General features: G+C 42.2%; 1 protein-coding gene across 1 annotated transcript in view; it reads right to left on the bottom strand.

Moving 5' to 3' along the window:
- The window catches only part of NOL11 (nucleolar protein 11), a 37,283-nt gene extending 23,853 nt beyond the window's left edge, over window positions 1–13,430 (bottom strand). Inside the window, exons 1-8 of the mRNA XM_044449548.1 lie at window positions 13,299–13,430; window positions 11,203–11,316; window positions 5,942–5,998; window positions 4,390–4,535; window positions 3,922–3,979; window positions 3,013–3,154; window positions 1,217–1,414; window positions 615–691 (exon numbers count right to left, since the gene is read on the bottom strand). Of these exons, the coding sequence (XP_044305483.1) occupies window positions 615–691; window positions 1,217–1,414; window positions 3,013–3,154; window positions 3,922–3,979; window positions 4,390–4,535; window positions 5,942–5,998; window positions 11,203–11,316; window positions 13,299–13,430 (924 nt within the window). The remainder of the gene's footprint in view (window positions 1–614; window positions 692–1,216; window positions 1,415–3,012; window positions 3,155–3,921; window positions 3,980–4,389; window positions 4,536–5,941; window positions 5,999–11,202; window positions 11,317–13,298) is intronic.
- Between the last annotated feature and the right edge of the window lie 646 nt (window positions 13,431–14,076).

Raw genomic sequence — 14,076 nt, forward strand, 5'->3', positions numbered from 1 at the left:
GATCACTTTGTGTCACTGCCAAGAGGGGCAGCTTGGGGAACTGGATCCCCAAGCTCCCACCTCTTGGCCAACCTTGCCAGTGGCTTCAAAGTGGACCTCTCCAGCAACTGGCAAGGATGTCCTCTCCTTGCTGAGAGGGCCCATGACCCCAAACTAAGGAGCAGTAGATCTTGGAGATCCCTGCCAAAAACTGAGCCCCAGCAAGGATAGCTGCTCTACACTATATCAAAGGGGGCACACTAAGACAGCAAAGCTGAAGTACCACTTTGGCACTCTGTGGGCTGCTGTCAGTGGTGCTCATCTGGCAGACACCTGTCAAGAGCAGCAAGGGGCTTGGGCCATTCTCACAAAGTAGCCCACTGGCTGTCAAGTTATGTTGTTTGAGTTTGGACACCATGACAACCCACCACAGGTGACAACAACCATAGCACCACAGGGTGGCCTGTTGGAAAATACAAACCAAACTGGCAAAGCAGTCACTGTTTGCATGACGCAACAACTAACTTATGCTAATAACAAAGAGTAGGTTATGCCAGCAGAAGCAGGTCCATATCTTGAACTTCTATTCTGAACTAGCGTCAAGTCTTGTTAAATGAAACAAGTGAGCCACTCACCTGTCCAGTGGTTCCCTGTGGCAATTCTTTTGAAGCCTGCAGTGTTTGAAACTTTATATTCCATATAGAAAGACAATCTACAAATAGGGAAAAGGTATCAGATAGAAGGCCATTTGCTTGCACACAGGCTATACAGATTATTGTTATATGGAAATTAAAATAACTTTGTTAATATACAACAAAAGGAGTTAAGTCAAAGCTTTTCTGCTGAACACTGCTAGGAATGGTTCATTAATGTTTATTACAGTAATTGTCTCATTTAATACTCTAATTGGTTATTAAAATCTTTAAGAAAGTGAACCCTCAGTTGCATAATTCATTAATCCCCATAAAACATGCTGTACCAGATCAAGAACAATGTGTGTCTTCTTTACTGCTCTTCCTACCCCTTCCTGTTTTCCGTCCTTGGGACCATTAATTTTAGATTTAAACCTCCAGGCAGGACTCTCTTGCATTTTATTCTACTTCATATATTCTACAGCATCTTGCCTTCAGCCACTTATTGCTATGCTGTTCTAAGAACATTTGTTGGATGTTTCCTTCCTGTTTAGATTTAACAAGTTAAGCTGGGTTATTTTAGTCTAACTGTTGAATTACTTTACCTTTCAAATTACTATCTGGGGAATCCAGACATCCTGTTATGGCAATATGATCTTTATCAAGAATGACAATTGAAGTTCCTTTAAGAATACTGCCAGATACTACAAGTCTGATCAGAAATGACTTTGGCAAAATTTGTTCTTCCTCAGAGCCACTCTGTTGCAGCGGTACAAGCACCTTATACACATACCCATCAGAATCTGTAAAGAGGATCAAGCAAGAAATTGTGGTTAGCAAGAATGCTGAATATAAGTTAGGATCCACAAAGTTTATGTGACAGGGGGCAATACAGAGGTCTGGCTTAAGAGAAGATATAGATGGGAAGGCAAAATGAGTTTCCTTCCTTCGTTCTTCTGCAGCACAGTCATACTAGGCTCAACTGCCAATGGATACCCAAAGGAGTTATGGTTAAGGCATACACGCTAGCTGACAGGTCATTTCAAAGAAACAGGGAAGCTTTGGCTGTTCCTCCCCACCATTTTTGTTTATGGCGAGAAACAACCCTAGCTTGCCATTTCTCACATACCATCCTCAATATTTTTGATTGTAAAACTACCCCAAAGTAAATTAGAAAGAGCCTTATGTTTTCAACATCTAATATACCCTGTGTAAAAACTAACAGCAAACTATAGTTGAGAATAATATTTTAAACAAGGAAGGGCAGGCATGAGCCATGGGCTTGTGCACAACTGTAGGACAACTGAAACTTCCAAGCCATGGCTTACCCACAAACGAGGATGCAAACATTTGGAATCTTGATTTGAGGTGTGGATGAAATGGCAAAAAAATGGGAATTGTAAATCTATCATCTTCTCCTTTAACGTAAAGGTTGGGTTCAGACAGCACAATAAGCCATGCTGATTCTTTACCATTGTTTGTCTGTCATATTGTCTGAACCCATTCATGGTATTTTACCATTGTAAGTTTGGTCTTTAGAAACCATGACAAGAAGCAACAGTTTGTTCTATGGTTTCTCTGCACCACCATAGCTTGGTCTTGTTGTCTGAAGCCAGGATCGTAGATTTATGGTGCCAGTATGCAACAACCAGAGTTCTCTGGAAAGAGTGGCAATTGCAGGAGCGCCCCGGCCATCTAGCCTCTATTTCGGTGCCAGGTTAAAACCTTTTTTATTTAATGGCTATTTAAAAAATTAATTTTATTGTTAACAGTCGCTTTTTTGTTTTTATATAATTTTACTGTACTTGTTACTGCTTTATTGTTTTAATTCTACGTTGTAAGCCGTTCCAAGATGCCGAGGCATGTGGGGATGGCATACACAAGTTTCAAATAAATAAATAAAAATAAATATTTGCAGACCTAAGAGGTAGGTAACACAAGCAGGGAGTGATGTTCCTTGAGACTGATTTTCAGGTGCAGCGGCTGATGGGATACATGCCAGTAGTGGGAGTACTGAGCAGGCAGGATGGAAACTATGATAAAGTAGAACTCACTTGATTGTTTGTTAAATAGATCATAGCAAAAACCTGAACCATGGTAACCACATAGGGTTGTTTATTGGGTTGTGTGAATGCAGCCAGAGAGAGAGAAGAAAGAGAACATGGCAGTATGTAAGTCTAAATTCATGTTTTGGTATTGCACTTAAGTGCAGTTATTATGTATTGAAGTTGTAAGCATACATATACATTGCTCATCTAATGGCAATATAAAACTATCCCATTAGGAACTATTAACTGTCGCTACACCTGTAATTTATACAAATTAAAAGTAGCATCATTCTTGATCATCTGCCCTTCCATCAGATCTCATACTGCACAATTATATATATTTAAATACTTACACAAACACAGAAGTGTGACAATTTTATTTTTCAAGTAAGCTGCAAAGCTCAGTGGTGTGGATGATTCACTCCCCTTCTCAAGTTTAAACTTCTGAAGGATGTATGGATTACACTGCTGAACATAAATGAAGTAATTCCCATCCTAAAAATAAAGAGCATTTTTCTGTTTTCCGGACAGCCAGTATCATTAACAAAACAAAACAAAACAAAACACTGCAGCTAGACAGAAGCTAACTGCATAATATGCCTGAAAGGGTTTTTTTTTTTTTTTAAACATAAGGCAGGACTTGTTATCCCAATGTGATAAAAGTATTTTAACTGAGGCATTTCTTGATGTTCAATTGTGAAAAGCTATTTTTGTAACATATTGAAACTAAAATGGCTTTCTGTGTTTGAGCATAATCAATAGTCTATCCTGTCCCAAACATACTAATAATTGAAAACATAAACCCCAGCAACATATACAATATAAATATTGCAGTGCTCATCAATACCTTGACTGTGATCAGTGGGTAAAATCCACACTATCCCTAACTAGAGGACTTCACATTTAGAAGGTCTGAGTAACCCTCTCTTTCCATTGGTCAGCTTCATGGTTTATTACTTCTGTGATGCATATACATTACAAGGTACATATTCCAGGATTTAATTCTACATGGTCATTGCTCAGATAAGTTATAGAAGCTTTGGAAACCTCTGAGTTTTGGGTGCTTCCAAGCAGTAAGGAATAGAAATGCACCCTGGAGACTGACCGTGTATCCCTGGGTAATGGATACATGTGGTAGTATATTAAAAATATAACAGTAAATATGAATTAATATTTGCAAATTATACCTCTATTAAAATTTAAATGTAAATACTCTTGCACTACCATGGGTGTTTTACAATCTTGCAATTTTTAACACTCACCAGCTCAGTAACATATGTGAGAACAAGTTGTTCAGCCCCCATGAAAGCATCACTCCATCTAAAAGTAAGTTACATGAGTATTATTACAGGGCAATTAAAACTGTGCAAAATGGGATAATGAATAACTAACTAACTAACTAAATAATAATTAAAATAACAGCCATTTCAACAAAACTGCCAACACTGAAGTTAGTAAGAGTTCAAATGTACGAAATAGTTTCATGTTTTACAACAAGTCTTTCTTTGGTAAGCTAACAGCTTTTATTCACAGTATTCCTTAACAGTTTCAAGTTGTTTAAGAACTGCTGGCAGGAAGGAATGAAAATAAATACAACATTACAATGGCACATAGTCACTCATGATCCATGCTAATGAAGTTTAGAGATGTTCTATAAACATCTCATGTAGCAAAAAGGGATTGGGGCATTTGGAGACATGATAAAGTTAGCACTAGCTTGTTACACTCACCTAATAACCTCATCTGACAAAATAGTTTCAATTTCTTGTTGTGGTGCTGCTAGCAAAGCATCTAAACTCTTGATGGCACCACTCTTGAACAGCACCAGTGGTTCAGTATGAGGAAGGGAATGTATCCGATACACATCTGCTGACAACTGCAAAAACAAACAAAACCTTCAACTTTGTTCTTTATTCTGAAAATGCAAATGCAGGTATCTACATAACAAAGCCTAAGAAATTTTCATAGGATCAGCAAAATTAGTGAAAGCTAATTAGGTCAAGTGTTGGTGGGGACAGCTGAATAGGGCATAACTGAATTCTGACTCTAAAGATAAGTACTTCAACTGGGACTAAAATATTTGATGGAACGGCTCTCCCAAAAATATTCTATCCAGACACTGTGCTCAACATCTGGGTCCTCCTCCAAAAGCCGCCTCTAGGGGAAGCTTGCCAGTAATAACAAGAAAGAGGATCTTCACTGAGGTAGTGCTCTCCGCGCGCCCCCCACCCCATGGAAAGATCTCCTCACTTAGACATGCTTGGTTCTAGCTCTACTAACTTTTGGCACTAAGTTAAGGCTGCCCTCTACCAATGTTGGGGGCAGGGAGAGAATGACAGGAGATTAGCTGTTTCAACAAGCCTAACTGAATGACCTTAACATCAAAGCATCATACAGTTGGAGGGGGTCTAGCAGGCCATTGGGCTCAACTGCCTGCCCAATAGAGGACTCAAGTTACCCGTCTAGATTTTCACCAGGGCCAACCTTGTTTAGCTTCCAAGACTGGGCAGGATCAGGCACTTCAGGCTATACAGAAGCCTGTCTGAGTTGTTCAGACAAGTTTAGAGTTGTTTAAAATTTGGTTTTATATCTCTACTGACTGTCTCACCATTATTTATATTTTATATTGCATTTCATGAGTAGTTGTCCAGAGGGCTTCAACTACTGGGCAGTGTGGGAAATACACTGCTATTGTTCTTTACATCTTTGGAGAGGAAAAGACTACTGCTGTAACAACACTCAAAGCAGTTGAGGGGCTCTGCAACAGCTCCATCGGTGACACATTTAAACTACAAATCCAACTGATGCTAACAATAGAAATATAATTCTCCTCCAGAAAAACAATTTAGATCTTCTAAACTGTCTTGTCATTTCAAAAAGAATGTATTGCTGGTAGAAACTGACTAAGGACAAGGAAGAGAAGGGACTGAGACATCATCAGTTGATTATTGGATGTGTTCTAGACTTCCCATGAATGGGATTCTGCCAGAGGAAGGAAATTTCCACCAATTCCTCCTTCTTTCTCAAGCCTCCAGCATCATTTTCTATAGGGTCCCCTGGCCCTATGAAGCAGCTTTTCAGAGGGCGTGGGGGACTGCAGGGAAATCAGCAAAAATCACCCCCTTCATTCACTGGAAGACTGCTGTATCACAGACTTTTTTTTTGTTCACGGGACACAACTAGATCCAACCCATTATCAGCTAGACTGGTACAAGCATATTGAAAGTTCATGCCAACAACCCTTCATTTACAACCATTTTAAAGCAAATTACTAATACTTACTGTGGCTTTAAAAACTTTATCCAAATTAGTGTCTTCTTCCTTCCAAATCTGTAAAACCTTGAAAAGAAGTTTTTTTAAAAGAAGTAAACCTCTATCCAATAAATATTACTCTCAAAGTTTGCACAGACACAAGTTTCTTAAGACACGCTGGAATCTATAATCTGTGATGCAAACAGCAGTGATGCAAAACAGTTTGGTTAATGCATTTAATAGAAGCAGAGCACTTGGTTGGCATAGGGAAGATCCCAGGTTTAATTCCCAGCATCTCCAGGCAGGGTAAATTAAGAATTTGGCCTGGTCTTCCAGGGAATGGTGACTTGATGGAGCAGCAGTGAATGTTGCTGCTTTCTGCCTTATCACGTCTGGGTGATTATCAGAAGGCCTGATAAAGTAAAACTGGAAACAGTTAACCACACTTACTCCTTTTTTCTTTTCTTTTTATCTTTCTTTCAGTTTTTGTTTCTTTTTATATTATGTCCTTTTCTTTGCCAAGGGAATAACACACCAATTTGATGCAGCTTGAACTCTTAGGGCATTTTTGTTTGCAAATTTTGAAGTGACTCTGAAACGGATAATCTTTTGTTGATAGACAGTGTCTCATTTGCAAAGCTGTTTAATGTCTCTACTCTAAAACTAAGAATTACGAATACCATAAACTGACCTTGGTACAAGCTGGGGGAATTTTTTTGCCTAATTGTGCCTTTTGAATTGAGGAGGAGGACAATGCTGCTTTTTGGATAGCTGAGACATGAGGCTGTGATTTTGGTTGTGATCCAGATTTTAAGGAATTTCTGTTTCTCTGCTTGGAAAGGACCTTGAAAGGGGCACTCTTCTACTTAACTTTGCAGCTGTAAACTGTTTGATATTTTTGTTAAAGTATCATGGACATTATAAATTGATCTTGGCTGAAGCTCACTGCAGCGGAAAACAGTTCCCTGCCCCTTCGTCACCATTAAGGGAGTTGCTGGTTGGTTGAGCAGGGATATTTTTTTTGTAGTTGTTTTTGATCTATATTATACATGATTTGCTCTAAGGAACAATCATATTGGCCAGGGTGACTTATTTTATATTGTTAATTTGTTTTATATTTTTAATGTATTATATTTTAATTTATGTTGTGAGCCGCCCCGAGGCTTCGGCGAATGGGGAGGCATAGAAATGTTTTAAATAAATAAATAAATAAATAAATAAACAAACAATCTATCTATCTATCTATCTCCCTGATGGGACTTGGGGATTTTTCGCTGGTCCTGGCCCCACTTAAGAATAAAAAATAAGTAACCCAAAAGAACGAAGAACAAACATGACGAACCAAGGAAAGAAGACAATTAGCTCTACCTACTGGACTTGGAGAAGACTGAAAGTCAAGGCCCCTTGCTATGAATGCTGGAACAATGCCTCTTCTTAACAAACTAATTCAAGCTGATATTTTAATAGAGATAGAATGGGACTAATCATTCTAATATTGGTAGAAGGCTGACTAACTAGCTTTATCCACTTTCATCTTTTGTCCTTTTTCTTTCTCCTTTTTTGCCTCTTATCTTTTCTTTGTTTTTTCCCCTTCTTTCTTGATTCTGCTCCCTTAACACTTTTGCTTTAAGCTGTTCTGTCAAATTGTAGTTTATAGGTCTGAAGAAATGTGAAAGTTGGAAATGTGGAAATGTGGAAAAGCAGAGAAAAAGAGAATTGTGAGAAGGAGATCTGAATTAGATGGCGGAAAGTTGATGACAGATTTGAAAAGAGTTGTTTGAGCTCAGACTGAGTTTAAGAGACAGAATGAAGACATTATCAATTAATATTAATGCATTGAATTTTTTCTTCTAAGAGAATCAAAGGGGTCTTTCATGAGTCTTAAAAATATAGTGTCAGAGAGGCGTTCAGGGTGTCAGAATTGTAGCTGGTTCTGGATGGAGATCACTGGAGCCCCCAACAACTGAACAATGGTGGAATGGACTGGGAAATGTGCAGCATGCTAAGTGGATCTGAGGTGTTTAGAAAAGACAGGGAAAGCTGCGGAGGATCTGAAGTGACTGGAGGATTTGTTGCTGTATACATTAAAGATGTATTTTGTGTTACATTTTTATGGAGTGTTGATGGATAAATTTTTGGGGGCTGATTTTACAGGTTGGATTTGTATCAAACTCACTTGGCAGCTTTGTCTATTTCAGCTTGCTCTGTTTATTATAGTTGTTTTGCTTTCAAAAAAATTAAAAATATTTTTGAAAGAAAGAAAAAACAAATTTTGCCTGAACCCTGAAGAACTGTTGCCAGCCAGGGGCTGAATTCACACATAATGACAAGCCATGCTGAAAAAAACCCCCAGGAAGCATGGTGAAGTGCAATCTGTTGCTGTCAGTTCCCATGGAGAATCAACAGTCTGTGCTTCACCATTGCTTGTCATTATGTATAACTGAAGTTGGAAAGTGTTTGTGTGATTTCCTCATTTATGCTGGTGAATTTGGCCCTGGCTGCAACAGGCACGGCAGTCCCCGTTTTCCATGGACTGTTTTGCCTAGCAACTGCTGAGCTGTAGAAGCAGAGTGCCGACTGGCTGCCTCCACGCCCCCTGCTGAAGCATGCTTTCCAATGCCCCGCTGCCATGACAACCCACCATACTCCACTGCAATGCTTTGCCACTGTGATGCCCAGGCGTCATGGGGGGAAAGTAGCAGGGCATCATGGCGAGGCATCACAGGGCATGGCAGTGGGGTGATGGCATTGGAGAACGCACATTGGCAGAGAAGACTGGAAGCACCTTGAGCAGCAGCCACTGTAGGACAGCTGTGTGTGGTGCTCCTGCCTGGTTACTGCCCTGTGCTAGAGCGGTGCTCTGGAAGTTTGCTGCTGTTGTGCTACATAGGGAAGCCCCATTCTCCTTTCAGGGAAGAATTTCTGCTTGCTAGGAGTGTGTGAGCAGTGTGGGGCAACACCACCAGGGTAAGCATTCCTGGAAGCCTGGGCCTCCCAGGTTCTGCCCCACTCCCACCCAGTCTCTGGCAATCCAGGAAACTCCTCACAAGCCCCAGAAGTCTGGCCAGCAGGGCATGCTCTTCTGTCTCTGGCACCAGTGCCCATGCTGCTGTCCTCCATGTGCTGGGCTGCAGCATGTGCCAATCCTGTGAGAAAAGAGGTGGGTTGGTGTGTGCTTATGCATGGCCATTGAGTGTAGCAGCCATGCAGGGTGCTGCTCTGTCGCTCCTGGAGAAGCCTGTTCTGCTCTAATGCAGAGATGGTGGCTCTGTGGAACAGTGGGCTGGGGGGGGGGGGGGCAGCAGCTGGCTGAGAACATGTCCAGCAGAGTATGTGCGCCAATGGAGAAGCAGGCAGAGTACACAGGAGCACTACATGTGTGATTGTTTCCCAGGGGCTGATGGGATATGTGCTGCCACATTCAAGAGCAGATACTATGGGACACTATTCAAGAGCAGATACTGTAAGAATGTGTGACCTCAGGACAGAAGGTGAGATGCCATGCTGTGGAGCATTGTCTCATGTTATTTGTGCCCTCAGCTATTGTCAACTGCACTGGTTAAATGTACCAACCCAATGGTCTGATGTAATGACCTGCTTCAGGAAACACAACAATGCACCATCATGTACCATCATAGGTAGATTGTTGTGCACTACAAACAGGGGCTCTTTCACCACTGCAGTGCCTGTTGGCTGTTCTACTGTCGTCACCACCCTCTGTGGCTCATTGTAGTGTGGAACCCTGGCAATATGATCCACGAGGGCAAGGCACAACAGCAAGCCAGCCTGTTTGCAAGAACAGCAAAAAGTAATTGCCCCTCTATCTAAAAAGGTCTGGTGACTCCCAATCAGCACAGGGGGTGGGAATGTTGGCAGACTGTCCCCTCTCCCCATGCAATCACTAGCTGTCTTTATCTGGCAATCATGGCCTGTTGCTTTAACTATTTTTTGGAAAGCCAGATAAAGCACCTGCAAGCAGTATCTTCTTAACAGGCAGGCATGAGCCACCCCTTCAAAATGCCCTGCAGTTCCTTGGAGGGGCTTCTTGACATTTTTAATTAATATAACTGTGCTTCAGAATGGGAACAAAAAAAGTTTTTAAAATCATCCCCAAAACAGGACTCATTTCCTGAGACACCAGGAGCAACTTCCAGCCTCAAATAAAAGAATGTGGAGCGGGATGCCCACTGCCCCCTTTGAAGAAACACCCCAGTCCATATTGTCTCATCTGAGGCTGGAATTTGCTCTTGTCTTACTTCAGGGAATGAGTCCTGTTTGAGCAATGTAGGGAGGGGGAACTATTAGAACACAGTGGGCAGGCATGGGCAGCCCCCGCAAAGTGTCAGGCAGCATTCTGAAGGGGCGGCTTGTAACTGCTTCATAAGCAGAAACTGAAAGCCAATTCCAGTCAGCTTTCACCATCTCAGGAAAAAATAAATAAATTTAAAAAATAAAGGGACAGCTCTGGCAAACCAAAACTGGCTTGTAATTGCAGATACCAGAAAAACTAATTCCTCTTTGTGGTGTTCTCTGGAATACTTGTGGTGGAATGAAGGAAAGGAGCAGGAGGGAGGGAGGTGTTGAAATGGGACAGTTATTCTTGGTGCGTAGCTCAGGAAGATACAGACTTGTCGGTGATGAGGGGCCCTGGGAATCAGAATTCTCAGACACTAAAATGGGAAAAGCAAAGGGCCTTATCTCAAGGGCACTCTTCCCTTCAGACAAGCATTGAGAATAGTCTGGGTTTACAACTGCACTGTGGGATTATGGGAGAAAAACTCCTGCAGCCAGCCAAGACTGGCATGACTACTTACTCTATGACCTGATGTTGGGAGAGATGGGCTGACCAACTAGAGGTGTGACAGAGAAGAGGCTTGTCTCTCAGGAAAGGGTCCCAGGAATATGCAAAAGGAGGATGCTTGGAAATAGCTGCTAAATTGGGTGTAATGAACTACTCTGTGCATGTTCAGAGATTAATTCTTCGTTGGTTGTGCTTGCTGGAAGTGCACTGGAGAATAAAGTACTTTGCCAAAGAATGTTCTGTGTCTTGGAAGTGTGAAGAAGAGGGGAACCTGGCTCACAATAGGAGGGAGTAAAACACCCATGGTAAGCCCAAATGTTTGTTGGTCCCAATTCGCAAATTGCCAGGGTGGGGGGTCATTTTGTGAAAACTCAGCTTGTCCAAAGCAGCTCCCCGTATTCCAGTCAGAATACCAGCACAAGGAGGTTGGCCATATTCAACAAGTTTCCCATATAATTTCAGATACTTTCAGTCAAATAGGAATTCATACCTTGTCATCACAGACAACAATAAACTCTCCTGTTCCAGAATTGTACACAGCTGGGCATGTAATTGTTTGTCCTTGTTTGACTGACCAGCAACCCAAAGGTTTTTGATCGGAAACCTTTAAAAAGAGCCAAAATAATCAAGTATTATCATTTATTTATTTAAAACATTTCTATCCCATCTTTACCTGAAACAGATCTCAAGATGGCTTACAAACCAAAAATATAACAGCACAATTAAAATACAGATACAATAGTCAAATATGCAGTAAAATAATTCCAGTTATCTAAGAAAGCAGTCATCCCTTAAAATACTGGCTAAATAAAAGGGTTTTGGCCTAATGTGGAAAAGAATAAAGCATTGGTGCACCAGGTGCATCTCTGTAGGGAGCAGGTTCCATGCCAGAGTGCTACTGCTGAAAAGACCCTTCCCCTGTAGCACTTGCCCCTCAGTGCAAGTCATATTAAATGATCTATTCAAAAACTGTTCAGCACAATTAAAAATATATATTCAGGCATATAACGCATGATTTTATCAAGAGCCATTAAATGTTGCAAGATTAATCCTAATACAGAGCAATCAGCACTCTCTCAGTTGCAAGGATGTTAGGATCTCCCCATTTAATGTGCATACTCCTTTGAACTTCCTTACATTCCTAAAGCTCTAATAATGATCTCAGAACTGAAGACCAACAATATTCATTTTTCTACCAAAGAAACTCCCATGCTCTGTCATAACATTCCTTGTTACAGGCTTACCAGGAATTACAAAAACTAATACAGCCTTTCTGCATATCCTGGTACCTAGCTGATATTTTTGGACTTCAGATATCAACAGCCCCTTCCAATCCCCACCAGCACATACAAGAATCAGAAATATCACAGGATGTTGTCCCAGGGCAAACTTCAAACCCTGTACCACTTTTTTTCTGGTTGGTTTAACAATCTAATTTAATTTAAGTCACAATTTTTGCTGTGCATGCTAAGGTAAACAAGGAAACAGCTCAAACAAAACTGAGGACTCATTTATCCCTTCTTTAGATCCTGCTAGCAGCATATGCTGCTAGGCTTCCTTAATTCATGTATGTAATCTTAAATTATGTTTTACCATTTGTGCAAATACACCATTAAGAAATTGCTCTTAGATTGACAAATTACTTACAATCTCAGATTAAAGACAATGTTCGAAAGTATAAATCAGTAAGATAAGGATTTGACAGTTTTGGGACTACCACCAAGAATGCCTTCTCTATTGTGCACACAAACCTGAACAATCTTCATGATGGACACTTATGATAGATTCCCCAAAAGCAAATTTAAACATACAGCTAGAGCTACAATGATGAAGGCAGTGCTTCAAATAACCTGATCCTAAACCAATGCAGCTGGTGCAAAAACAGAGCTGTTGTTTTCAAACGGCCTATTTGGGCACGACTTATTGGACTTGGGCCACATCAAGTCTCATAAAATGACTTGTGCATACTTATAATTTATTGTGAATTTAAAAGACTTGTAGCGAAGCCGGAAGCAATAAGAATATTAACATATTTAACGTTGCATAAGCGTTAGCTAGATCAGTAGCAATCAATACCTATGGCGTTTAAACACCCCCGTTTTACATACGAAAACACATAGAAACATAGAAAGTCAGAAGGGGTCTCCCGGGCCACCTAGTCTGACCCCTGGCTCCAGCCGGCTCCGTTCACATGCCCACCATGTGCATGTCTAGCCTGCCCCCAGTAGAAAAACCACGAATAAGTTTCAGTAAAAGCAAGCTAGCCACCTCTATATTAATCCAAGATTCGACGAAGTCTAAATGCCATCTGTTACAGAAGTTAATAAAAACTTAACGAAAAACTGTTAAGAGTTGCTTTAGGGTTGCTTTCCCCAGCCCCATCCCATTCAAAAGCCCATCCAAACAGAACCAACACGTAGCTCCGGGCACACCGTCCCCGATCTAAAGAACAGAGGACTCCCCTCCTTTCCGCCTCGCCTGCCACTCTCTCTCGCCCCCAGCAACACCCTCCGCCCGTGCACGCGGCGCAACACGGCACGGGCCTCCGAATCCGGCTTTGCGCGTCGCCTGCAGGGTTGCCACTACCTTATACAACGTCACCGTCCGGCCTCGGTCCGTGAGCAGCACCCGGTCCGCGTCCGGCTCGAGCCCCAGCGGGGCGTGAGCGGGAGCCCCCGGCAAGGTGCACAGCGTGAAACCCTCGCAGAAGGCCGCCATCTTGAAGGCCGCGCGAGAACTGGGGCCGGAGGCGGTCCAACCGGAAGAATGCAGTACGCCTGCGTCAGAACGAGCCACTCTCTTCTCTCCCTCCAAGCTTGAAAGGGAAGGGGCGGGAATTCGAACAACCGAGACGGAAGAACGAGCGGCGCGCAGGAGCAGCCACCTTCCGCTTTCGGGAGACTCCGCAGCGCCTCCTACGCACAAGCCCAGGAGTTGCAGGGATTGACTGAGTCGCCCGCCGGTGGTGAACGGCGTAATCCCGATTGGTTGCCAAGGGACGCGGGAATGGCAGGCGGTTAGTTTCGGCTCAGGCCGCCTTCATTCCCGCGAGCTGCGGGAAAAGGGAGCGCCGACAACGTGCAATTCAGAGTTCAAGCCCAAAAATAGGACGTTTGGAAGCCGAGTTTTCGTGATGCTGAGAAAACATGGAGCCCCATAAGGGTCCTGAAGAATGACAAGGGTCAGCAGTTGAGTGGCAGACGGACAAGCCGCCCCTCAAATATCGAAAGAGTCGAGGTGCGTTCCTTTAGCATAGGCCCATAGGGATTTATCCCTTTGCCTCGCGCCTTGGCGCCATTTCCCCTTTATCCCTTTTCTTCCAAGAGTTAGCAGTGATCTTCATAGTTATTTTTCGTACCCCTTA

Source organism: Varanus komodoensis, unplaced genomic scaffold (genome assembly GCF_004798865.1).
Source record: "Varanus komodoensis strain SLA01 unplaced genomic scaffold, ASM479886v1 scaffold59_1, whole genome shotgun sequence".
NCBI lineage: Eukaryota > Metazoa > Chordata > Lepidosauria > Squamata > Varanidae > Varanus > Varanus komodoensis.